General features: G+C 41.4%; 1 protein-coding gene across 1 annotated transcript in view; it reads right to left on the bottom strand.

Moving 5' to 3' along the window:
- The window catches only part of HSPBAP1 (HSPB1 associated protein 1), an 83,164-nt gene that overhangs the window by 19,933 nt on the left and 35,372 nt on the right, over positions 1-27,859 (bottom strand). The window contains exons 2-4 of the mRNA XM_070957089.1: positions 20,484-20,669; positions 9,439-9,629; positions 1,929-2,065 (exon numbers count right to left, since the gene is read on the bottom strand). Coding sequence (XP_070813190.1) covers positions 1,929-2,065; positions 9,439-9,629; positions 20,484-20,669 — 514 coding nt within the window. The remainder of the gene's footprint in view (positions 1-1,928; positions 2,066-9,438; positions 9,630-20,483; positions 20,670-27,859) is intronic.

Genomic DNA, 27,859 nt, shown 5'->3' with positions numbered 1-27,859 from the left:
ATCTCTCCTATATTTATAGTCCTCTATTCAACATTGCCTTGTCTGTAAATATTTCCTCTCTATATTATATTTCGCAATTAAAGTTACTCTTTTGGTTTACTTTGCTCAATAAATCCTTTCAGCTTTCTCCTCATTGTGTATTCACTGCATTCAAACTCACAAACCTTCTGCCCACATTTTAATGTGGCAAAACACAAGCTTTCTAAATGGTTTGTGGGTATGTATGCCATAATGCTGCATTTTCAGCTTGCGAGCCAGAGCAAAACAAGCACATAAACGAGTTGTATAAATCATAACACAGAGAGCAAATTTATAAGAGAAGACACAAGGGAGGGATGTTCCCAAATATTTATTAAAGCCAAAAGGTTTTGTGGAATGGGCAGTTAAAAGGCAAACAACATTCAACACATTAAAAGTAAAGTTGTGCACTTTGAAAGAAATCTCAACTTCACAGATCGCTGGCAGAGTCTCAATTGGCAATGAACTAAGAAAAAAATCTTAGTAGAAATTTCAGTTGAAAGAAAATCTGTGTGCACCTCAATAAAGAAAAAGGCAATTTCCAAACTATTTGAAATGTAATTTCTAATATTACTATGGAATGCTGCATTACATTTCTGGTCACCCCTTTAAAAAAAAATCAAAGTGGAAAATGCTCAGAAGAAGGGAAATCTGAATAACCTAAAATTAGAATATCTGCCCTAAAAATAAAATAATACAAGGATACAAGCTTCCATGTTCCTGTTGGTCAACGGAAATTATCCGAATTATTCAGCGCTACATATTGCCAATATCCATATCAATCTTCACAATTCTGCTGGGGGTGTCCCCCCCCCCCCCCCAAAAAAGTGGCATGATTGGGACTAAAACTGAATATAATTTAAAATAAATGCTTAAATAGGATTGCTATCCATGTGTTTAATATGTTTCTCTTTCTCGGTTTATAAATGACAAGCCAGCAGCAACATTTGGTGGGCTTCTGGGGCGAACTGGAGCCTGAGGCTGTGTAACCCCTGAGAAAAAGGGAAGCCAAGGAAAAGGAACGATCACAATGAAAAAAGAAAGTTTGTTAGATTGTATAATGAGAACTCAAATTGTTTGGGGGCAATCTGCAAATAATGCTTCTACATTGTAGAAGCATTACAATGTGGCGCAGCAGACTAAAGCACTGTTATTAACATTCAGCTGCCTGCAATTACTGCAAGTTCAAATCTCCCCAGGCTCAAGGTTGACTCAGCCTTCCATCCTTTCTAAGGTAGGTAAAATGAGGACCCAGATTGTGGGGGCAATAAGCTGACTTTGTCATACAAAAGTATGAAGGCTATTGCTTAACGCATTGTAAGCTGCCCTGAGTCTCCGGAGAAGGGCGGCATATAAATCAAATAAAAAAAAAAATTGTAAACCACCCAGAGAGTGCCGTAAAGTGCTATGGGTGGTACTGTATACACAGCTAAATGCTATTCCTATTGTGCCCCACTTTTAAATGCTCAACTCTGCTTGTCATTGGCTGGTAGCCTATCTGCATAGCCTATGTTAACTTTTAATGCATAAAACCCCTGTGAATGGATTCAGTGTGACCTAATCAGACGGGAACAATAGAAAAATGCAGTAGCATTATTCCCAGCATCAGTACATTTTTAAAGAATAAGTTGTTTTTCAGAAAAGGAATACATACTATATATTTGTGTGTGTGGATGAGAGAGAGAAAGAGAGAGAAAACAAGGAATTGCACCTACAAATAAGCATACTGTAACTACTTGTCTCAGAAATAGTAAGATTTTTATACGGACATTAATGTAATAATTTAATTAACACTGATATCAATTTTCTCATTTAAAAATATTTCTCTTTCTTAATAATGAGCCTAGGCACTTTGCACCATGAAAAAGCTCTCAGAGGGGTAAAGAGAGTAATTGTCTATACTTTCTTACCTGCCTTGCACCTGCAACACCAAGTTACAACCATAGGAATCCAAATGACAAGGTGTGTTTGCTCCGGTGGAGCCAATCCACAGAGTGCTCTCCTTTCCATTTATTCCAGGAAATCCAAAGTCAGACCATCGAATATCCTGTCGCAAAGGTAATACAATAAAACTTTGATTTTACCAAATCACATTTAGCAGACTTCAGCTACAATGGACAAAATTTTGGCTTGGACATCATTCAATGCATACCCTAAGGCAATTCAGACAATGGATATAATTAACATCATTAGAGCCGTGGTGGCATAGTGGTTAGAATGCAGTACTGCAGGCTACTTCTGCTGACTGCTGACTGCTGGCTGCGAGCATATTGGCAATTCGATTCTCACCAGCTCAAGGTTGACTCAGCCTTCCATCCTTCTGAGGTTGATAAAATGAGGACCCAGACTGTTGGGGGCAATATGCTGACTCTGTAATCTACTTAGAGAAGGCTGTAAAGCACTGTAAAGCGGTATATAAGTCTAAGTGTTATTGTGGTACTTGCGTTGTAACATTACAATGCACATTTGACTGTTCTAATATTGTTGTTTTTGGGCACTTGTGTATGTGGGGGTGTCAAGGACAATAGATGGTGGCACAATTTAAGTCTCATCTCTTTTGTATATATGTGATGTCAACATATATAAAAGGAGTGGGGTTTGGATAATGATGTTACATATGCTATCTTCCTGTTTTTATCCCCCCCTCCCCTTAGATACTGTTGATTGGGAGTGCCTGAAGATACCTATGGTCATTGTTCATTCAGAAAAGTTCTTTGAAAGATAAAACCCTCTGGGTACATAGCATGTGAAACAAAGAATCAACCTTTCTAGTCTGTTTGTAATCCAATGTAATTATTTTGCTTGGATAATCTTGGAAGAAAAGTTCTACCATTGTTTTTTTTTTCAAATTATCCATTCTTTCACTTTGTAACATGTCAGTATACATTTTTTGCTACATGTACAGCAAATCTAAGAAATATTATTCTATAATGTTGTTTGTTTGGGGGAATTAATAGTGACATAGGTCCAGAAGCTTCTGAAATTAATTTTGAAAAATGAAAGGAATCCAATAAGCAAAAGGTCATTCCAATTTGCTAAGTGTATCAACACCAATTTCTTCAACGATGAGGACATCATTAATGCCATCTATTCTTGGTTAGCTCTGTAGTTGTGATTAATTATTAGCTGTATACAAATCAACAGCAACTTGGTAACTTTTCTCTTAATTTCTTTTTGGAATGTTGTCAAACATGATGGCTTATGCATGGCATAAACATGAGGAGACGCAGAAATGCAAAGAAGCAGGTGAACCAAAGCCACCTGAGGATCTTGGAGAGAGAGAGAAAGAGAGGAGACAGATAACAGGAACCAGGCTGCTGTCTTTCCTTTGATGTGAAGGGAGGCAGTGTATGGGTGCTATAAATAGTATTATTGATGGTGTTAATATCTGCAGTCAGGTCAGTTAGAATCCCATTAGTAGAAGTGCTGGGATAGTCATAGTAAGGTCAGCAGAACTTGCAGAATGTCAGCTTCAGGAGATACTAAACCAAGAATCATTTGAGGCTGATACAATATAGGCATTACCTGAATAGATGGTCAGATGATGACGATGATGATGATGTAAGGCCTCCCAGCCCCCACACACAGTGAGAGTAAAGAGTAGAGCAAAGATGTTCTATGAGATTCCTTACCAAGCAAGGGAGTAATTATCTTGATTAAAAGCAGCTGGTACAGCCTGATTTAAGAGGCATCCCTGACCTATAGTCCCTCGTTGGAATCAACTATCCAACTTCCGGCTCTTGAGTGTTGTTTGGATGGACTCATGAAATTCTGACCTCTGGCTTGACTGTCAATCATGACCAGGGCCTCAGAATTCTGGACTGGATTTGACTATTCTTCTGCGCATTCCTGTTAAAGGAAAATCACTCAAGTAAGCTTCTTTCAGAGGCCCTGTTTTGTTATGCTGTTATCTCAACCTTGAGTAAATTGTTAATTTTCATAGCACCTGTATGTGAGAGACAGTAAGTGAGTATATAATTGAAAAAAGAAGCATGGTAAATTCTTTTGAGCAGGACTCAATGATGTACATCTTTATTCTTGGATCAGAATATTTCTATTTGATGCTGCCAATAGAGAAAGAAATGTACATATACTTTCCTATACATGGCATTGCTTCCTGTAATTTTTCATACAACAGCAACTCTGTGAGTTGGGTTGTCCTGACAGAAAGCAAGTGGCAAAGATGCTCAATAAAGTTCATGACTAAGATGAATTTGAACTGGATGTCCCTATTCATAGTTCTGCATCTTAACCACTAGACCACATTGGCTTTTTCAATACATCACAACTGCATACCACACAAGGAAGTATGCAGAAAATATAACAGTAGATAATACTGAGTTTTTGGTATATTTTGCTTTTTGCAGTTTCTACAGCATTTTGATTTGTTCAAACAGTGGTGGGCTGCAACCAGTTTAATAACTGGTTCTGTGAGCGCACACTTTGCGCGCACATGCACTTTGCGCGCGCGCCTAACGCACTTGGGCGCAGCATTCAAAATACAACAATTTGAAGCTCAGCTGCTTACCTTCTAAGGCAGCCCCAGTCAGTAGAACAGCAGAGGCATGGAAATCGGTTGTGTCGCACAAATCAGCTAAGACAGAAAGAAGGAAATATAGGACAGGATAGGGCAGGCGTGGGTGGGTGGGGCCAGCTGATGGTTGGAACTACCGGTTCGCTAGAACCGGTCCAGACTGGCAGCAGCCCACCACTGTGTTCAAGACATTTACTTCTCTTCCAAAAAAGAATGAAGAAGGTGGAAGAAGGAAGAGAGAAGTTAAGATTGTTCTTTCAGGAAATGATAATTCTTGTGGCCTTTGGTTTTCTGTCTAGAAAACAAAATGGCCTCTGAAAACAAGACCTGTTTTTTCAGAGAATGGCCCAGAATCCAGAAATACTTTTTCTTCCACAGCTTGACCTTTTAATACTGCCTCACATTCAATACTATATAAATTTTATGGTATTAGCACAAGACCAGCATGAAGCATTATATCCATATATGCATGGCATATGACATATAAAAACCCCACTATTCCTCCTAAATTCTTTCTCTTAGCTTTCTTGCTCCAGCTTCAGAGATAAACCTTTGCAACATTTAATATATCCTGATTTTCTATAAAGCAGTTTTAACTCCTTGTAAGATTATATCTATTTTTCTAAGACTCCACACTGGAGAATCACGCAGGTAAATGCTAAGCTGCCCACTAATGAAGTAACAGCAGGATATTACTTGATCTACAAGAAAGAAATACAAAAGACTAATGCAAACATTTGTCAGAAGCTTCAAGAAACCTCAAAGGAAAAATTGCTCTTCCAGCTTTCCACAGCCATAAAATTTTAAATCCAATACAAGTATTTCGGTGATAAAGTTAACAGTAATAACCATCTCCACACTTTAATCTCACACCTAACTGATTTCTGCATTCTGTTGAAACTTGAGGACAAAGAGAAAGAACATAATATTAGATTTAAAAAGACCCCCCCTTCCTAAAAAAAAAAAACTATACAGCTTCAATAAATATCTGACGGATTATGGGCAAAATAGTTTTTATCCCATGAACTGAAAAGGAATTGGCAAGTACTGAAATTCTGGCACAATGGGTTGCATTCTCTTTTCTTACAAGAAAAAAGATCAGCAGCTGAAACAAATGCAGTTTGTAAGTATCCCAACCATAACAGATGGCACATTACTTCTGAATTACATTTATTTTGCTTACTACTTACAACAGAGCTAATATACCCATATGTCACTTTAAGAGCTCTCATTTCTATTTAAGCTCTACACATTTATCTTGTCTTTGATTTATCGGTCAGAAGTTTGTAATGTGATATCAAGTTAACAACAAAAACAACAACAAAAATTCTGGATGACATGAGGTATTGTTTGCCTGTTAAAATAATAGAATCATTACCTTAAGCCACATAACTGTAAATGATAAACAATGCAATCTAAATTTCAAACAACTTCTAAATGGCTCAATTAATCACGATGAACAAAAAAAATAGGTAAACTGGCCTTCTTGTACCCTTCAAGTCACCTTAGAAAAAAAACATAAATAAAAACTAGATGCAAAGTAGCAAATCACTATGAAAATTTAGAAAAGACAAGTTACAATGGAAGCAAATTTCTCGGCTAGTTTAACGGCATTAATAATACTCAGCATCTTAAACAGATTTTTTTAAAAAAGCCTCTTCATGTTGTAACCAAATCAGATTACAGTATACAGGCATTTTTAAAGCACGTCTTTGCTACTTGGGAGAAAAGAGGAACAGGAAATTTCACTCCTGTTGCTCTCTTATTGTTCAGTCATTCAGTTGCTTTGACTCTTCATGGCATTATCTTGCCAGTACTGGCTATCAACAACAGTCTCTTTTCTGAATGCTTGAGAACTCATATTTGTATCATTTGTATCATGAGGACCCAGATAGTTGGGGGCAATGTGTTGACTCTGTAAACCGTTTAAAGAGGGCTGTAAAGCACTGTGAAGTGGTATATAAGCCCAAGTGCTGTTGCTATTAGTTATCTAGTTTCCTTATCTTCCATTGCCATTTTTGTAGCCTTTGAATTTCTCAAGCATCAGTGTCTCTCTCCAGTGACTCGTTACTTCTCATTGTAAGTCCCAAATAAACTTCAGTTTCATTATTAGTGCTTCCAGTGAGAAGTCTGGGTTTACTTCATCTATTTTTTCTTGTAGTCCAAGAAATTCTCAACCAATTTTCTCCAGCCATCCAACTCAAAGGCTCATAATATTTCTTCATCTTTTTTGATGGTTCCGCTTTCATAGGCCTATGTTATGAGTGGGAAAACTAGTCTCGTTTACTCTCAGTGTGAAATTTCTTCTCTTTTATTATTTTGTCTAGATCTGTCAAAGTCTTTCACCCAAGCAGCAGAGGTTCTCTTTATTTCATGGCTATAGACAACATTCTTGTGCATTTTTGAGCTTAGAAGATAATGTCTGTTACTATTCCAACTTCTTTTCTGCATATCTGCATTGGGATATATTCCAGTGATGGTTAACCTTTTGGTGCCAAGTGCCCAAAGTGTGTGAGTGCGCGCGCAAATGCACATGCCCGAACCCCCAAAATGCAATGCGAGCGCACCCTGCACATGCGCCCCTCCCCGGCGCATGCACATGTGTCCCCCCGTGCCGTTTTGGCTTCCAGGTTGGTGCAGGTCTTCCAGACGTTCCTCGCATGCGCCCTGTCCCCATGTGCGCAGTAGACCTGAAGACGTTGGCCGGCGGGAGGCACGCGTGAATGTGCAGTGGAACTGGGTTGGGGCAACGGATGCCATAGGTTCGCCATCACGGGTATAGTCTATTCACTTTGTCATTTTTTTTTAAAAAAAAAAGAATAGCGTAGGAAGCTCATCTTTCAGAACCGCGTTGACATGAAACTGTTGGTTATTGTCCATTTGGTTTCCTGGGTGGACTACTGAAGTGGGTTGCCATTCTCCAATAAATTATATTTATAGTGTGTCCCTTCTTCTATGAATGACTACTCATCTTGGGTGGCTTTGGGGGAATGTACACTCCTGATGCAGTGGTGGGTTTCAAAATTTTTTTACTACCGGTTCTGTGGGCGTGGTTTGGTGGGCGTGGTGTGGCTTGGTTGGCGTGGCAGGGGAAGGATACGGTAAAATCTCCATTCCCTCCTGATCAGCTGGGACTTGGGAGGCAGAGAATAGATGGGGGTGGGGTCAGTCAGAATTTTTACTACTGGTTCTCTGAACTACTCAAAATTTCTGCTACCGGTTCTCTAGAACTGGTCAGAACCTGCTGAAACCCACCTCTGTCTTGATGGTATGTATCATTGGCATGCATAAACTACTTCACCAGGAACAGATAATGAGATTTCTCTCTCTCTCTCTCTTCCTCTGGTTGAATAACTGTTGAGCAAAGTCTGATGTTCCAGTTTCTTAAATGTATTTATTGAAAGCCCTTCTATCTCACCTCTCTATAAAGCTATAATGATTCCTATCATTTACCTCAAGGACAGGCAACATATAATCCAGCAACTGCTCTTGGATTACAGATCCCATTACAGCTCCCTACATTCTACAGACTATGGCCCAAAAAGAGTTCATAGGTTATGTGTTGTGTTTTTAATCACACGGTGTTTTCATTGAACATATAGTGTTCAACATAGTTTTATTTATACATGTAATGTTTAATTGAATAGCTTATCTGCTTTGCATTGAATGTATCAGAATTCTTTCTAACAGCCCAATAAGATAAGCCAGTGTTGTTATCCTACAGTTTGGGAGAGGGAGAATCAAGTAGGTAAACATATTTAAAGGGTACTATAAGGCAACGGTGAAATCCACTTACCTTTGCTACCGATTCGGGAACGGGAATGCGTGGGAATGTGTGCATGCTATGCGTGCACATGCCTCTTCTAGCATGTGCAGAGCCTTCTGTGCATGCGCAGAAGGTCAAAAATGGGACATAATGATGTCCCAGGGGGTTGGCGGAGTCTCCCGCCACCGGCGCTACCGGTTCACACGAGCCAGATAGATCCGGCCAGATTTCACTGCTGCTATAAAGGTACATAGCATATGTTTATGAAATTTAAATATATAGTGATTAATTCATACTCAGTATGGAAGAGCTGGTTAAAATCAGGTAAAGAAGGACATTCACTGAGTGACCTTGTCTTAATTATTGCCTTTCTGCCTAATAATCTTCACAAGACTATTTTGACGCTGCATTCAATTCTGGAAGCAATACTGTAAGAAGAGACCATTATAGCTAACTGAATTGAACTCAGAAGAAAGGAATGATTATTACTGATTAGGGAAACACGTGCTACTAGGAATGTATAAAGGAAGTGAGTGTGTCTGGCATGAGGACACTGGTTGGATGTGCTAGTCCTCTTCAAGCATCCTTGAAGGGCTTTCTGCAGAAGGTGACAGAAGGTAGGCTAGATCTAATGAGATTGAGTTACAGAAGGATACATCTCGAATTTCAGAAATCTGGATACCAGAAGGAATTCTTGATAGTAAGAATAGTTTGACAATACAATACATTCTTCAGAAAGATGGGGCCTCTTTCAAATGAAGATGTCCAAGCCAAGAGTAGATAGCCATTTACTGGGGAAGCTTTGTCTTCAGTTTTTATATTCAAAATTGGACTGCGGCCTATATGAATTTTATTAACTCTGTGATTCTATGATAATAGAACTGGTAAAGCTCATATGTACTGTACAGTGCTTGGATCTTTGGGAAGAAAACTAGGAATGCAAGTAAATATTCATTGAAATAAATTAAATATTTAAAAATGAAATAAAATGTTTTTAAAAACCCTCCACAGCACACTGATTTTTCAGTACACCAGAAAAAGGTTCTTTAATAATCAGGATTTCCTGAATCACCCCATCATTTTGATGAGATAAATAAAGGACAAAGGAAAGTAAATGTACCTGAAAATGTTCTGGCTTGTCTTCAAATAGCATATTGATGTACTTATAGTCAGCATACATCCAGTATTTACACAAATCATAACTACTGAATGGTCCAGAAGGACAAGGTTGCTGTCTTCCACTCCAGGCCAGAAAATCATCAAGCGTAGCCTCTGCATACGCACACTCCGTTTCGAAGAGAGGAGCCGTAGCTGTATCAAAAGAGACAACATTACATGCACATTAAACACAACACCAATAATAAAAGACAGATATGAAGCAAAGCACTTTAGGAGAGAAAGCAATAACTTTCTCTCTCTGCCTCAGACTGCTGGTTAAATGCAATATAAAAACCACAAATGAAATTACAGCAGTTTATAGATGTTTCAGCCGAAGATGCAGCATATATGACAACGCTCATACGTAACTCTTTTATTGCTGGGAGCCTTTGTTGTGCCTAAGTCTGTAGACGAGGTTTTGTGTTTGCCTTTAAACTATATCTAGTTCTTTCAATAAATGTTTGTCCCTTTTGGAGTTTCTGAATTTTTCATAACATTGCCACCAAATCTCATCAGGGCTTCGTGTGGACCCTACTGATATAAAAATGGAATCGAGAGGAGCAAATAACCAAAAACCTGCTGCTTGCTTTATGTATTTCATAAATAGTCACTGAAAACGCAGAGTGCCAGTAGGAAAAGAGAACTAACTGCCTTCTTAGATTCAGTAACTGGTTACCCTGTCTGTAGCTGTGAGAACAGCAATCCAATCTTCCAATAATTGTACATTTGTTTCAGGATCCAAGCTAATTTGGGTTTAGATTTTGGTGCATGATCAATGAATGTGCCCAAGTCCACCATTATTTAAGTCAGGTCTCTCCAAACTTGGGAACTTTAAAACCTGTGGAGTTCAACTCCCAGAATTGTCTGGCTGGGGAATTCTGGGAGTTGAAGTCCACAAGTCTTAAAGTTGTCAAGTTTTGAGACCGCTCATTTAAGTGATGGGGAGCTTCCGCAGTGCTACTAATGTATAGACTAGTGGCACTGCAGACACTCAGTGCTTTTTAAACTCTCTTAAAAATCTCTGTCAAGATTTAAAGAATTACTAAGGCATCCTCAGTGAGAACTTTGTTTTAGCCCTAGAGCCTTGATGGTGAACCTATGGCATGCGTGCCACAGGTGGCATGCGTAGCCATATTAGTGGGCATGCAAGCTCAGCTCCGGCACATGCCAGCTGATTTTCAGGCCTTCTGGGCCCACCAGAAGTAGGGAAATAGGCTGCTTCCTGTCTCCAGAGGGCCTTGGGGTGGTGGTGGTGGTGGGAAAGACCCATTTCTCTCCTCAGGCTCCAGAGCCTTTCTAGGAATCTGGGGAGGGTGAAAACGGCTTTTCCCATTCCCCCGGAAGCCCTCTAGAGGCTGAAAACATCCCGTTTGCCAACTTCCAGTGGGACCGTTGGCAAAGGGTGAAAAAGGCCGTTTTCGCCCTCTCCAGACTCCTAGAAAAGCTCTGGAGCCTGGGGAGAAAGAAAAACGGGCCTACCCGAGCTATCATGTGCCAGGAGGGTGGGAAGCGTGGAGGAATCGTGTGCACAGACACGGGGCACATAGAATTATGGGTGTGGGCACGTGCACATGCGACCCTCCCCGCGCTCCGCCCACTCCTGGCACGCAATGGTAAAAAGGTTAGCTATCACTGCCCTAGGGTCTACGCCTTGTTTTCAATTGCTTTCGAAATTCTCTTCATTTGCCATTCAAAGATGCTGATTTCCTAGTTGTGAGGATATGGGCCTCTGTTAAAATCCCTGAAATATTTCCTTTCCAGCCAAGAAGCTTAGGTTTTAGTCCATAGAAACACAAAGGTTGTTGCCTTCTACTAAGTCAATCTCTGATCCATCTTGGCTGGTTGTGTTGGCATGGAATAACAGCTGTCTTCTAGGATTACAAGCCAGAACTTTTTGAGCCTTGCTGCATATCAAAGGGACTGAATTACGTTTTTATTTCTTGCATTTATATAATGCCAGAATTAGATATCTTTTGCACTCAGACTGCCTGTTGTATTTTTCCGAGAAAGGGAAATGAAATAAAAAGCTGGAGGATCAGCGGAACCATCGTGATTTAACCTCATACGAATGAATTATGCATCTGTTTTATGCAATGACATTTTTTAAACCAAGGGTCTAGAGTTCACTTTGGATTACAAGCAGCAGGTTCCTCAAATATTCCCCAGAAACATTTCTCTTTCCTGTATTCATCAGCAAAAATTGTATTGTTCAGCTCACAAGTGGAGATATTTAGTATGTCTGGATTTTAACTGAATCTGTATGCTGTCAAACCAGTGAGTTTTGGGAACTGAAATACACACTGAAAATAAATAGCCAGATATTCTTCTATCTTTTCTCCTAGACAGAATTCATAAGAGAGAAGAAAATGTTGTACATATATAGTCTGGGAGTCAGCCTATGATGTTCCAAATAAACATTTTAAATGCCTTTTTCCTAGACTGTTTAGATGAAAATTCAGTAGGCTATTGCCACAACTAAACAAGTAATCATTCCCCCATAAATGTATTAAGTACCACTGCAATTTTTTTGCCATTTTTCCACACAAAGTAGATTTCATTGTTCATTTGAGAAAGAGCTTTACTCTCAATAATATATTTTTAAAGAAAAGTAAGGCTATAGATATAGATGATACTACAGTGTATTTAATTCTCTGGGACACTGAGGCATTAACAAACTTTATTTGTTAATGCAGTGATTTTCAAGTTTTTCTTCACCACAGACCCCCTTTAAATACCTTTTTGGCCATGGCCATGGACCCACCCAAGACTTAAATCAAGATTTAAATCATAACATTTCTTCAAGCCTTCAAGACCTCCTGTGATAACATTGCGCCCCCTCCCCCCACCAGTGTCCACGGACCACAGATTGAGAATCACCATGATAATGTATAGGATGTTTATCCCACCCAAGTCCTGCTGTGCTCTGGTGTTGTTGTTGGATGTTCCTGGGAGGAATCAAAAAGAATGCTGGATTGTGCGCTAGAAGTATTTATTCCCAGCAGTGTCACCCAAGGTGAGAAGGTCACCCTTCAAACAAGCAGGCACCTATATTGAACAGCCGTAATATAGGAAGATGCCAGAAGCAGATGATCACTTTAGTGTCAATAGCAAAGATATCAACTTGTTGCGTGGGAGAAGGAAATCCACCTCTATGTTTTTACTAAGAAAACCGCATGGATAGAAAAGGTAAAATGAATGACAATATAGTGCTGGATGATGGACCTCTCAGGTCCATGTGCTACTGAGGATGAGTTGAGGATCTTTTGGAGTATGCCTATGGAGATTCTCAGTCATCCAGGTCATAGTTGCCCCAAAGGTGCTTTTTCAAGAGGCAACTGAACTTTCTGGGTTTTTTTAAAAAAAGATGTTTCATTTCTCATCCAAGAAGCTTCTTCAGCTCTGACTAGATGATGGGGAATGGAAGGAATTATATTCTTTGCAGACAGCTGGTCATTTGCATTCTTTTAGAGAGTCATTGAGGCCACCTGGAGGTTTATCTGTGTCATCAGGGTCACCTGAGTAGAGCAAATGGGTGTGGGGCCTTATTGGAATTGTTGAAAGGACTTGTTGTAGACTGGACATAGATGATGTCATATCCCTCTCCCTCTGTTGAGAGAGGGCTGTTCATTTTTGACATAGATGGTCTCTTTGACTCCTCTTTCAAACCAGCGGTCCTCTCTGTCCAAAATGTGGACTTTGCTGTCTCCAAAAGAGTGGCCTTTGTCTTTTAAATGCAGATGGACTGCTGAATCTTGTCCTGATGGGTTTGTTCTCCTCTGTTGTGTCATGTATTTATGAAGTGATTGTTTTGTTTCCCCAATGTACAGATCTGCACATGGCTCATTGCATTGTACTGCATACATAGGAGAACAACATTAATATGCCAAAGGATGCTGGGAGACAGATGGTAACCAATTAAAAAGAGAAGATGGAAGATGTATACTGAAACACTATATAGTAGAGATGTCAACATCCAAGGTACCTTAGAAAATATTCCTTATTTACAAGAACCTCTTGTACTGAAAGATGATGTTAGATCAGCACTCTGTCATTACCAAGTTGGAAGCCTACAAGAACTAATGTAACACCCACTGAAATATGGCAAGCACCAGCAGAAGAACTAGTCAAAATATTAACCAGGCTATGTTTGCAAATCTGGAGAATGATACCATGGCCAACTGATTAGACAACATAAATCTACATTCCAATACCAAAAAAGACTTATTGTGCAAATTATTGTACAATATTCTTATTGTCACATGCTAGCAAAAGAATGCTTAGGGTTATCGAGAACCGATTAGAGCCCTACATGGAAGAAAAGATGCCAGATGTTCAAGCTGGCTTTGGAAAAGACAGAGGAACATGAGACACTATTACTAATCCAAACTGGGTAATTGCAAAAGCTAAAGAAAGCCAAAAAGATGTCAATAAGTGCTTCATTCATTATAGAAAAGCCATTGGTTGTGTTATTCACATGAAGCTATAGAAAGTGTTCAGAGAAATGGGAATCACAGAATAACTTGTTCTCATGAGCACTTATATACAGGTCAGGAAGCCACAGTATGGTCAGAATGTGGCAAAACAGACTAACAGACCAACTCCAGGTTGGCAAAAGAGTACAACAAGGCTGCATATGATCCTATTATCTATTCAACCTACATAGGGAATATATATTAAAAGAAGCTGAATTGGAAAAAAGATGAATGTGGTTTTAACGCTGGAAGAGAAGAAAATATTACCTGCACTATGTTGATGACCCTTCCCGGACAGCCATAAATGCCAAGATCTGCAAGCTAAACTAAAACTCAAAGAGCACAGTGAAAAAAACTAAATATAAAATCTAAATTGCTATAATGACAAAAGATACTAACAGCCAGTCTTAGAACTGACAATGAATATATCAAAGTAATGAATAGGTTCTGCCTTTTAAGATCAACCATCAACAGTAAAAGAACCAGCAGTCATGAAATACATCAAGGCTAGTACTTGATAGATCAACCATGAAGGCCTCGGAAAAAATACAAATGCTGTGATGTGCTTATATCTATAAAGATCAGAATCATACAAGTCATGGTATTGTACAGTATTCCCTGTGATTTTAAAGAAGCAGGATAGGAGGACTATTGACTCCTTTGAAACTTGGTATTGGACAAGTTTCCTGAGAATAATTGGGACAGCCAAGAAAACAAACCAATGAATCATTGAACAATCAACTCAGAGTCTCACTTGAGGCACAAATAATGAAGCTCAAATAAACCTAGTTTGGACACATTTTGTGAACCCCCAGATCTCTGGAAAAGACTCTAATACTGAAAAAGGTGGAAGAATCAGCAGTAAGGTGGATGGATTCAGTTACAGTGGCAATGAAAGCACCATTGGGAGACTTGAAAGAACAGGTTAGGAATTGATCTTCGTGGAGAAAATCTCTCTATATGGTTGCTAGGAGTCAAAAACAATTTGATAGCATACAATCAATAGTATGTCTGTGCTTATCTATATTTTGAAGACATAAATCATTGTAAAAACTAATTATCGATTTCTGAGGGATAGATTTCCTAGATCAGCCAAATATACATATTCCACCAGGGCATGAAAAGCATATTTGAATCCACTAGCATTCATCTTTTTGTGAACAAAAATCTGTACAAAACTAGATGGGCTTTTGGTCTCCTCCAGCAAGATTCCCTTTCTGTTCTTATTCTCTTTAAAGCTTAAAAGTAAAAACAGATTTTAAAAGCTGGCAAGATATTTTTCAACATTACTACATATAACAAAGGTGCGTATTAACATCTGTTTGCTATTTTTCAAAATTCCTTTTTTTTTACAATTGCTCTCAACCTATTGGCATTCTTTTATCTTGTATGATTACGTTTAATTCATACCATAAAAATCCCAGTATCAAGATGACAAAGACCTTTCTATACAAAATATCATCAATGGCAAGGGCAATTTCAATGGTGATGCATGAAACTCTTTCAAAAATATTATTCAGAGAGCCGATGGATATGTCGCTTCTTGGAATAATAAAGGATACTGAGAGCCTCTGAACCCTGCCAATTGATGGAAAAGGAGGTGAGCGATTTTAGTCAATTCCCTTTATTTCCTATTGCCCCCGATTCAATAGGCCATATTGCTCTGGAGTCTCCCTCAACCCTGAGCTGACTTTAAGGAAATGCAGTGAGTGAGAGTGATCTGGAAAAATGGGCAAGAAATGAGAATGTCTCGTGAGTAAAAATATATTCATATGGACAATATTCTGAATTTCTAATGTCTTATTAGAGAGAAAGCAGATGGCTTGACTGTTATTGACTTCCCATTAATCTCAAAAAGCTAAGCAGGGTCAGACCTGATTAGGATTTGGAGGGAAACCATTAAGAAAACTACTAAGAAAAAAAAAAAAAAAACTAGGATTGGTGCCTAGTCTGGAAAGTAAGCAAATAAATAAATAAATGGAAGGCTCAGAAGAAGGCAATGCCTAATCAGTTTATTTATTTATTTATTTATTTATTATTATTTATCATTTATCTTGTTTGTTTGTTTGTTTGTTTGATTTATATGCCGCCCTTCTCCAGAGACTCAGGGCGGCTTACAATGCTTTTAAGCAATAGCCTTCATACTTTTGTATATACCTGCTTAGTAGGGCTTTCGCCCCCCCCCCCCCCAAGCGGTGTTCTATTTTATACAAAGTCAGCTTATTGCCCCCACAAACTGGGTCCTCAGTGTTCAATCAGTTCAGTGTTCAAGCAAGACAATGCAGTGATGTGTCTGTAAAGTCACCAGATATTAAGCTCGACTCAAAGGAAACTCTACTGTGTTTATTATATAACAAAGCTTATAACAGAACTTTTCCTATATGCAATAGAATGTATGACAAACCCTGGGAACTCAGAGGATGAAACGGGACCATTATAGGAGGGAAGACCATTACAGAAATGATTCCTTAGTCCAGGGGAGTGGGAAAGCGTGAGAAAAAGACTCAGTAACTCCACCTTAATTTTGCCAAGTTGATCTGAAGACTTGCTTTGGCAGGCTTTCAAGATTCTGTTAACTTATCCTACTTGCAATAAACGGTATTCCAGAAATCTGGGTGCTTCTTGTTTCCTGAGTGCACCAACCTCAACAGAATTGACAATATTGTAAGTGGAATGCAAATCTATCACTATACATAGAGTTAAGACTCTAGATAAAACTGCTTAATTTTATGCAAAGTAGATACCAAAGGGCTTGGAGGAACTAATCTTACTTTTGGCTTTGTGTAATCATACAGTTTTGCATTATCTGAAATGCAGAAATGTAAAGAGAGCTAGAAAGTGTACTCGCAAACTCAATATTTGTGAATAAGGTGAAATTCTTCCTCACCCCGAAATTTTCTCATATAAGGAAAAAGAAGTGCTTTATTTTTGTTTCCACAATATTGCAATGCAATTCCACAATTATTGGCTTATCAGACTTTCATTTCTCATTACAAAAACTAGTCCTTCATCCCAAAAACATAATGCACAGTATTACACATTGGCCAAAATTACTGTTGCTGGGGAAACCAAATTGCAGCAGAATGCATGAATGGCAGAATAATTGTTAACTCTTCATTTGACTCATCAGGTACAGTTATTTAAATACAGTATGGATGCTTTTCATTTTTACCAGCAAGGCAATGCTCAGAGACTACCATATTTTTCGCACTATAAGACGCACCTGACCATAAGATGCACCTAGGTTTAGAGAAGGAAAACAAGAAAAAAAAATCAGGTGGAGCCTGAGAAGACCACAGATAGGCGTCCTCTCATGTGCCAGCTCTATTGACTCCTGCACTGTGGAAAAGAGACAGAAGAGGCAGGCAATGACAAAAAAAGAAGAGGCAGGGTTCAGCACTGTAAAAGGACCCCACCACCACAGCCTGGCTGCTATTGACCAAAGGACCAGGTCCGTCCACTTTTTTTTGGGGGGGGGGGAAGTGTGTCTTATAGAGTGAAAAATACGGTACTTATCTTTTATTATTCTGACTGCATTGGAAAGGCAGCTAGGAGATTCTCAAACATTCTGATTTATTTCAAACGAAAGCAAAAATAAAACCCTAAATCAGTTTTCTTTTAAAAGTATGCGCTTAGCGTTTCCCCTTAAGTTTCAGCTCTTGTCCAAATGCAAAATTAAATGGATATTTCTTCTTTTAAAAATGCAGGTAATCTGCAGGTTTTAATAGTGTACAGAAACAAGATCAACTGTGTTCTGCCTCTGATATGAAAGTAGACTATATGAGAAATAATAAACAAAATTAAATGAAGTACCATGTGCCTGATCCATCTGCTCTAAAAGAGAAGAGGCAAAAGCTGAGGGAAGCAAGAGTCAATGTTCATTTCAGTGCTTCTCAAAGACAGACAATTTGGTACTGTCCAGATGTTTTGGGATTCAAATGTTATCCCTTTTAGCCAGCAAAGAAATATTGGTGTAGATTCAAAACATTTCCAGTACATTGGGTTGGCTGAATTTAGTATACAATCCGCGCATCTGGGCTAACCTCAATTTCTTGCAAATTCTTGCAAGAACTATTAAATTTATTTACTTGGATATTTTATGTGCAAAATTCTGGTTATCGCTGACATAGCCAAAAGATTATATAGCTTGTTCAGTGACCCTCTGAACAGAGATTTTGAGTAATTTACCTCTGATTCAGCAAGAAATAAAAAATTATTCATTATGTTGTGAATTATTCATACTTCCATGGTAAATAATTAAAAATTATCAATTAAGTACAGTTGTCCAGTGATAATGGAATAAGTTTTTTTAAAAAATGAAGTTAGCTTGAAAAACCTCTACTCATTAAGATATCTGAATAATAGAAAGCAGTAGGATAAATCATAACTTTTATTCTTTGCATCAGGTCATGAATTTTAGGCTAACTCTCTGAGTTTCTTATTCCTTTTTAAATACCAAATATGGGGAGTAGTCTACAAAAAGACCTTAATGTATTTTACCATAAAATAATATCTTATATCTAGAACTGAGTACTCTATATGCTGCCTTTCAATTAATGTTGCTACCAAATTTACTTTATATAGGTAAAGGTAAAGGTTCCCCTTGCACATATGTGCTAGTGCTTTCAAACTGCTAGGTTGGCAGAAGCTGGGACAAGTAACGGGAGCTCACTCTGTTATGTGGCACTAGGGATTCGAACCGCCGAACTGCTGACCTTTCGATCGACAAGCTCAGCATCTTAGCCACTGATCCACTGCATCCCTATTTACTATATATAGACTACTATTTATTTATTTATTTATTTATTTATTTATTTATTTATTTATTTATTTATTTATTTATTTTTATATGCCGCCCTTCTCGGGAGACTCAGGGCGGCTTACAATGCGTTAAGCAATAGCCTTCATACTTTTGTATATTTTATACAAAGTCAGCTTATTGCCCCCACAAACCGGGTCCTCATTTTACCCACCTTAGAAAGGATGGAAGGCTGAGTCGACCTTGAGCCTGGTGAGAATTGAACTCACAGTAATTGCAGGCAGCTGGATGTTAAATGCTGCCTTAGTAGGAGGCATTAGCCTCCTACGCCACTCAGGCTTCTATATATTTACTATATATAGACTACTATAAAGCTGAAAGTGTAGTATTTTTTTGGGGGGAGAAGCAAATAAAAGAAGAAGAAAAATTGGTCATCTATATTTCAGAGTTAACCTACAGTAAAAGTGATCACTTTTAGTACAAGCATGTTTCTTGGTAGAACATTTTACACAGCATCTTTCATCAAAGGATTCTGGAGACCTTTACATGAATAAAATCAGATAAGTTCCATATAAATAATAGAAGACAGCATTTTCATTTCAATATGAAAATCAATATTGGTGCCTAATCACAACTCCTCAGATCCCAGACATTTCCGAAGCTCAAAATAAAATTGCCTAAACAGAATTGGCCATTGTGTGTTCTTCCAATCCCAATTGTACTTGTATATCAACACAGCTCACAACAATAAACACAGCACAGCTGTTTTGTGAAGAAGTGAATAAAATCCCTTCTTAATATGTATTCTATTTACTATGGACAGGTTCTAAACAATAATTTACAACTAGAGTTCTAACAGGATTTTTGAACAGCAAACAATATACTCTGTACTCAGAAGTACTTCCTATCACTCCTTTATGTTCAATGTATTTATACATATTTATTTTACAGTATGTTTTACTGCATCTGTAATATTTTGTGGATGGTATACGGTTCATTGTAAATAAATTTGCTGAACTGTCAATTGTAGTATCGGTAGTCCTCGAATTACAACCACCATTGAGCCCAAAACTTCTGTTGCTAAATGAGATATTTGTTAAGTGAATTTTGCCACCATTTTATGACATTTCTTGCACAATTCGTAAGTCAATAACTGCAGTTGTTAAGTTAATAACATAGTTGTTAAGTGAAACTGGCTTGTCCATTGATCACATGACCCCAGGATAATGCAACTAGGATAAATATGAGTCAGTTGCCAAGAATCTGATTTTTGATCACATGACCATGGGGATGCTGCAAAAGTTGTTACTGTGAAAAATGATCATAAGTCACTTTTTTCAGTGGCACTGTAACTTTGAACGGTGACTAAATGAACTGTTGTAAGTCGAGGACTACCTGAAGAGTGAAAGCAATGTCAAACTTTATGTCAATGCTCTTCCATTCATGCAGGTAAACTTCTTCCCATCCCTCCAGACATTTAGAATAGATGCAGAGGATGCCTTAAGGGAAAAGAAAGAATTTGTTTCTTTCAGGAATACTAGTTAGTAGATGGATGTCAGTGGATGTTTCATTTCATTTCATTGTATACTTGGAGGGCACCTTGTTGCTAATCCATCTCACAATGGACATGCATTATTATTGTTCTTTATTATTTTAAAATGGCTGATATTACTGTGAACCATTCTATAGCATTTCCCATTTATTTTAAGGAGAAAATACACCTGAAGTACTGTATCTGTATAGGGAGAAATGAGAAAGAAGGTTATATTGCTCTACCTGTGTCCTTCCTTCCTATTCTAAAAAGTATTTTCTTTCCAGCCAATAGACTAGCCAGATGTGTAACATTCCAATGAAGTACCGGCCAATCGAAAGTCATGTTGTTGAAGACCACTGGTTTTTGAAGAGTCATCACAATTTCTTTAGCTTCTTCTGGTGTAAATGGTTTTGGTGTAACTTGCTCACCTACAAATGAAACAAAGGGATTCATATCAAGCTAAGCTATCATATGAGAACAGTTGCAGCATTAAAATATAAAGATAACTATTCCATATCCCATGTACTTCAAATGTTTTGTTTCATCAAATCTTGATGAAATAATGATTTTCTAATGTGCAGCATAGCAATGTGATTTAGAATTAATCTGAAATTAATCACAGGTCTCTAACTGACAAATGTTTAAAGGAAATATAGTGAAGAAAAAACAGCTTTTCCAAATGCTGACACCTCTTTATATAGCAATCTTCCCCAATCTGATTATGGTGGACAACAATGTCCATCATCCCTAGTTATTGAGCATTGAGGACAGTGGGATTTTAGTCCAATACATGGGGAAGCCAACTTGGAAAAAGCTGATATAAAGCATTGTCATGAGATGGATGAAAGTGCTGATGCAATCTGTTTTGTGTAATTAAATATTTTCTGCAGTGTCAAACTTTTTTAAAAAACTCTTCAACTTAAAAAAAGGAAAAAAGACTAAACAAGAAGTGTGCCTCCTCAAGGACTATGCTAATCCTAGATTTCAGTTTTTGCCTTAGATTTATATGCCCATTGAAACTGTCATCGTGAAATGTTAGCAGCCTTGAATAAACTTGGTACTTTTATAAAAATTGCCCTAAAGGGACATGTTAAATGAAAGGACCTTTTTTCATGCAAATATAACCATCCTATAGAATTTTTTAAAAAGCAGGTTATAGCCAGAAATTATAAAAATATTTTCCAGTATTGAATAACAATCTAAAGAAGCTATTTAATTAAAGTGTTTTTGAAAAGATGAAGAATATTTTGTGGTTTGTATGAAGTTATTGAAAATCACAAAACTTTCTGAAAGTTGGATCAAGGAACACAGTCTCCTCTTTCATCCTGCTTTCAGAATGCTAAAACCTGTAAAAGGTTCACTGAAGATACTCTGATGATTATTAAATACTGGAATTGGAAAAATTAAAAACTAATTCACCAAAGACACTTCTACTCCACTTTTCAGTTTTAAAAAGTTGAGTGGTTTTCAGATTTTTGAAAATTGGTAGCAATTATAGCAGGGGTAAAATGCACTTACCTTCACTACCAGATCAGAAATGTGAGCGCGCGCACACACGAGCATGCACAGAGGGTCAAAACCAGGACGTGATGATGTCCCGGTGGCTGGGCAGACCCTCCCGCCACCAGCCCTACCGGCTCGTGCGAGCCGGATAGATCCAGCTGGATTTCACCACTGAATTATAGATAACAAACATTAGGGAACAGCTGAACAGTTTAAAATAATCAGAACATTGATAATTGTTTAAAAACATTTTTATGTTATGCAAATGAAACCAACTTTTTTGTTACTTCATTAACTGGCAATTCAAACAGGAAGCTATTTATTTATATGGATTATTTATATGTTTACTCCTAATAAGCAATATTCCCCTAGCAATTTAGAGAAGCAATTTAAAACCATAGAAAGAAGTAAAGCCACAGAACAATAACTTTAAATAGAATAAAACCATCTCCAACATAAAAACAAAGCTGGCAAGAACAATACTGAGATTGAGGAAAGATAACTATAAAATCTTATAAAATGTTGGTGCTATGCCATCTATTATTTTATCAAAATTTTGTTAAGCACGATATTGTATAAAGTAGCTTCCTTTAAACTGATTTCCTTCAGGTGTGTTAGACATTATCTTCTCTAATTTCATACCGTCTGCGAATTATGGTAATTGGTGCAACCCAGTTTGGAAAGCCTGGGATAGTTTACTGGGCAATGTGTGTTAAGTATTCATGAAATCGCTCGAGGTTTTGTACCTGTCCATTCAAATTAGAATTCAGGACTCCTGCTTTAGAATTTCATAAAGCCTCAGTATTCTTTGGAAGATTTTTTTTTTTTTAAAAGTTGGTACTACTGTCTTTACCAGAGCAAGGAGGAAGAAATAATCAGAACCAGGGATCTGCATTCTTAAAAAGAGCAGATAATTTAACCTACGGAATTTGTTGCCAAACTATTGTTGTAGCCCGCCACTGGCCAGCAGAGCTGGCAGCAGAGTTGGAAAGTGAGGAAGTTGGGGAGGAATTTGGGCCAGTCCTGGGGGCTGAGGAAAGCTCAGACGAGGGCTCTGCATCGGAGGCAGAGAGGGAGCTAGACAGCAGCAAGGCAGAGGAACAGCTGAAGCCTGTTCCCAGTGTGTGCATGCGCAGAGCTGCCAGAAGATAAGAACAACTCAGGAAGCAGGATCGATTTGGGAGTAAAGCCACACCTTGGAGGTGATTGGCCCCTCCCATAGGAAATAAAAGAGAAGCAAACAGGGAGTGGGCTTTTGCAGGAAACAATTTGTTCATTCTGTGACTCTGAGTGTTGTGGCCCCGCCCTCTGAGCCTGTCCCATCGGAGGAAGAAAGCTCCGAGCATGAGGAAGAGGAGTCAGCCAGGCCTCCCTCTCCAGGCCCCTCCCCTCTGGCACTGTCTCAGGTGCCGGCCGAGGGAGAGGAGATTAGCAAGGAGACAGGTGGCTCGGATGAGAGCGAGGGAGAGACATCATTCCTGGACGCACGCCTCCGAAGGCGTGATAAACGATTGCAGCAGCTCAGGAGGCGTGCTAGGGATTAGAACTGAGTCACTGGACCACACCCCAGAGACTATATAATAGAGGGTGGTAGCCAGTGATCCTTGTGACGAACAAAACTAACCTTGGATAGTCACTAAAGCCTCGTTCGGAACTGCTGGGAGGAATATTTATTGTTGTTGGACGTTTGGAAGCTGAGTATTTATCTTTCTGTTTTCTGTGGAAATAAAAGCATTTGGCAGACGGCGTGTACATCGCTGCCAAGTTGGAGATAAAGAGCTGGGTGTGTTCCAAGTGCTTCCTTAACCCTCGGCTGGCTGTGTTTGTGTGTGTGTGTGGACGGGGACAGATCACTGAGAGACTCTGTGCCATGTTTTGCCTTGTACTGCATTTGGAAACAAGTTACGTGGCAGCTTGCCAAGCGAGATAAAGTGTGTGGAAAAATATTCCTCTGAAAGACTGTTTGGACAGGCCTTGCTGACTGTGAATGAAAGTAATTCACAGTTGTACATAAAAGAGGTTTTGCCGGGACCATGACTCTGCTTCCTGCTTTTTAAGGGAGCCTAGGTCAGAACAACTATGTTGCAATGGTGAGTCCAATGGATGGCTTGAGATCGAGATTGAATGCATTCATGGGATACATTGATATCAAGGGCTATTAGTCCTGAAGACTCCATGCTCAGGGAGCAATATGCCTCCACATATCACTTGAAGGTGAATGGATGGCAGTGGGCTATGTCTCTGTCCCTTGCTTACAAGTACTTCAAAGAATCTGGTTGATCACATTAAGAAACAGGGCGTTGTCTTACCTGAACGCCCGTTCTGGGGACCGATGTGACAGCGGTCAGGAGAGGGTTAACTACCCTGATCTGGCAGAGATCGAGTCAGGAAGTTAAGCTCCTCCTCCTGCTGCTCCCTCCAGCTTTCGGACGAGGAATGTGAAGTGATGTCCTGACGACGCACTAGCCACCTGAAAGACAAACAAACAAACAACAGGAGTGCTCCTAGCCGAGACGGACCGGCGGAAGAAAAAAGAGGGCGGGGCTGACCGCTGTCACATCGGTCCCCAGAACGGGCGTTCAGGTAAGACAACGCCCTTTCTAGGGAAGCGATTGTGACAGCGGTCAGGAGAGGGACGTGCGAAAGCCCGTGACCTAATGGGAGGGACCCGCCCGGGACGTGGAGGCCTGGTCCGCACAGACCTGTTGAAGAACCCGGCGACCAAAAGCCGCCTCCGCCGACGCAAAACTATCTATTCGGTAATGGCGGATGAAGGGCGTGGGGGACGCCCACGTCGCGGCCCGGCATATCTCAAGGAGAGGGGCCTGGGTGGCCCACGCTGCCGAGGTAGCCGCACTGCGTGTGGAATGAGCAGTGATGCGGCGAGGAGTAGGAAGAGACAGTGCCTCATAGGAAGAGGCAATAGTGGCGCGAAGCCAACGACCCACTGTGTGAGAGGAAACCTTTAGACCCAAGGTGGAAGGCTGAAAGGAGACAAAAAGGGCCTCCGACCTACGGAAGGAGGACGTTCGGTGAATATAAATGCGTAGGGCCCGTCGAACATCCAGAGAATGCCAAACCCGTTCCCGTGGGTGGGACGGGTGCGGGCAAAAATCCGGGAGAACGAGTTCCTGGGATCGATGGAACAGGGAATTAACCTTAGGGAGAAACGTGGGGTCTAAACGAAGGACCACCCTGTCGGAGTGAAAGGTGCAAAGGTCAGCTCTCGTGGAGAGGGCTGCTAGTTCCGAAATCCGCCTAGCGGAAGTAATGGCAACCAAGAAAGACACCTTATAGGATAGGAACCGCAGGCCTACGGTATGAAGAGGTTCAAAGGGTGGCCGTGTGAGGGCGTCTAGCACCTTTGGGAGATCCCAGGTGGGGTAACGATGTACGGGCGGAGGACGGAAGTTGGAAGCACCTCTGAGGAACAGCTTTATTAGAGGGCGATGGGCCAGGGAGTGACGGGAACCAAACAGAGAATAGAGGATAAAGCGGCTACTTGCCTGCGTAAGGTGTTGGGGGAGAGCCCCGCGTCCAACCCTCGTTGAAGAAAAACGAGTACCTGTTCCGTAGAAGCCAGTTTCGGATCCAGCCCTTTTGAGTCACACCACCCCGCGAAGGATCGCCATGTAGCGCCGTAGATACGTATTGTGGCCGGGCGACGAGCCCCCAGGATGGTGTCGACCACGTCGGTGGGAAGATGAAATTCCGTCAGGAGCTGGCGCTCAACCGCCAGGCGGTTAGCTGGAGCCAGGCAGCGTCCGGGTGGAGGAGTGCGCCCTGCCGGAGGATGACGTCGGCGAGAGGTAGACGCCAAGGAGGATGGACCGAGAGAGCCTGGAGGTCGGCAAACCACGGCCGACGTGGCCAATAGGGAGCGACGAGGATCAGGTCCGCCTGCTCCTCCAGGAGTTTCCGGACGACCCTGGACAGGAGGGGAAGGGGAGGAAAGGCATAGAGGAGGCCCTTGGGCCACCTGCTCAGGAGAGCATCCGTGGATTCCGCCATCGGGTCCGGAAACCTGGAGAAGAAGCGATCCGTCTGCCGGTTGTTCTTCGTCGCAAACAAGTCTACCACGGGAACCCCGAACCGTTGCGTGATCCTCCGGAACAGGGCCGGGTCGAGCTGCCATTCGCCGTGGTCCACCATCGACCGGCTCAGCCAATCTGCCTGGGTGTTGCTCAGGCCCGAAATGTGGGAGGCCCGGAGGGACCTCAGGTTGGCCTCCGCCCAGGCTCCCAGGCGTTCCGCCTCCTCCATCAGGGGGCGAGACCGTGTTCCCCCCAGGCGGTTGACATGGGCCTTGGCGGCCACGTTGTCCGTCCGGACAATGACATGCTTGTCCCTTACCACCTCCCTGAACACCCGGAGGGCCAGGTGGATGGCTCGGAGCTCTAGCCAGTTTATGTTGTGGCCTTTGTCCTCTGGAGACCAAAGCCCTTGGGCTAGGCGGGACTGGATGTGGGCCCCCCAGCCAGAAAGGCTGGCATCTGTAGTTAGAATGACTGGGTCGGGCTCCCTGAACTCCCTCCCCTTGGATAGGGCCCCGGAAGACCACCAGTGGAGGGACTGAATGACAGAAGAGTTAAGGTGAACAATCATGTTGGAGGCCGAATTCCGGGACTTCTGATACGGGAGAAGAAACCACTGCAGGGCCCTGCAGTGGAGACGGGCCCACGGCACGATGCCAATGCATGAAACCATCTTTCCCAGGAGTTGGGAGAGGATTGCCAGGGAAACCAGGGTTCCCTGAGCAACGGAGCTGACCAGAGACCGCAGGCTGGACAGCCGCTCCTCGGAAAGGTAGACCCTACACTCGACCGTATCAATGATAGCCCCGAGGTGTTGGATGCGGGTCGTAGGTACCAGGTGGCTCTTGGTCCGATTGATGGAGAAACCGTGAGCCTCCAGGACCTGGAGGGTGGTGTCCAGATCCTGACGTGCCCGCGCCTCCGAACTCGAAAGTATGAGAAGATCGTCTAGGTAACATTGGATCCGAATTGGTCGAGTTCGAAGGTGCGCCGCAAGTGCGGCCATTAATTTGGTAAAGACCCGGGGGGCTGAGGAGAGGCCGAATGGGAGGGCACGGTACTGGTAATGACGGCCCACATGACAAAACCGGAGAAATTTGACGTACGCCGGATGAATGGGAACATGTAGATAGGCCTCCGTCAGGTCAACTGACGTGAGGAAGTCCCTAACCCTAATGCCTTCCAGAATGGAAGAGAGGGACTGCATCTTGAACCGCCGGTAGGGGACCCAGCGGTTCAAGGACTTGAGGTCCAGAATGGCTCTCCAGCCCCCCGAGGATTTCTGAACGACGAACAGGCGGGAGTAAAAACCCTGTCCGTGCTGCTCCTGTGGCACCGGCTCGATGGCCCGGATATCAAGGAGGTGTTTGACGGCCGAGGCCAGAAGGAGCCGTTTCCGCCGATCCCGGGAAAGGGGGCATCGGAGAAACCTGTCGGGGGGAGTGGAGAGAAATTCTAGGGAGAGGCCCCACCTAACCGTCTCCCAGACCCAAGCGTCCGAAGATGAAACCTCCCATTGGCTGGCAAAGAGCCAGGCGGCCCCCAATGGGAGGGTTGGACGTGCAGTTAACGGGACCTGCGGAAGGGCCGCCCGCGGCCCCCGCGGGGCTGGCGTCTGGAGAATCCCCTCTGATACTGGAATCCCTGGCGGTCAGGAGGCCGTGATCGTGGAGGGAATGCCCTGGGAGACCGCCCCCCTGGGGAGGGACTGTCAAAGGGGCGAAAGGAACGCCGGTACTCGGATCTTCTAGAGACACTGGGAAGGATACGTTTCTTGTCCCTTGTTTCTATCAAGAGAGGTTCCAACGGGGCCCCGAAGAGGGAGGGACCCTCAAAAGGGGACGAGGCGAGGCGCCATTTTGATCTGGCATCTGCTTGCCAATTGCGGAGCCAGAAAAGGCGCCGGGCAGTAACAGAGGCACCAATTGCTTTCGCCGTAAAGCGAGACGCATTGAGCGTCGCGTCCGCAGAGAACTCCAAAGCGGCCAAGATCTTGTTGAGATCTTGATGGGTCCTGGAATCCGACACTGGGAGCCTATCCTGCAGTTGTCGGATCCATAGAATAGATGCCCTACTAAAGA

The sequence above is a fragment of the Pituophis catenifer genome, unplaced genomic scaffold (genome assembly GCF_029215685.1).
Source record: "Pituophis catenifer annectens isolate HBS135680 unplaced genomic scaffold, rPitCat1.0.hap2 SCAF_1, whole genome shotgun sequence".
Classification (NCBI taxonomy): Eukaryota; Metazoa; Chordata; class Lepidosauria; order Squamata; family Colubridae; genus Pituophis; species Pituophis catenifer.
Note: the sequence above shows the minus strand (reverse complement) of the source record. Positions and strands in the feature narration are given on the sequence as shown.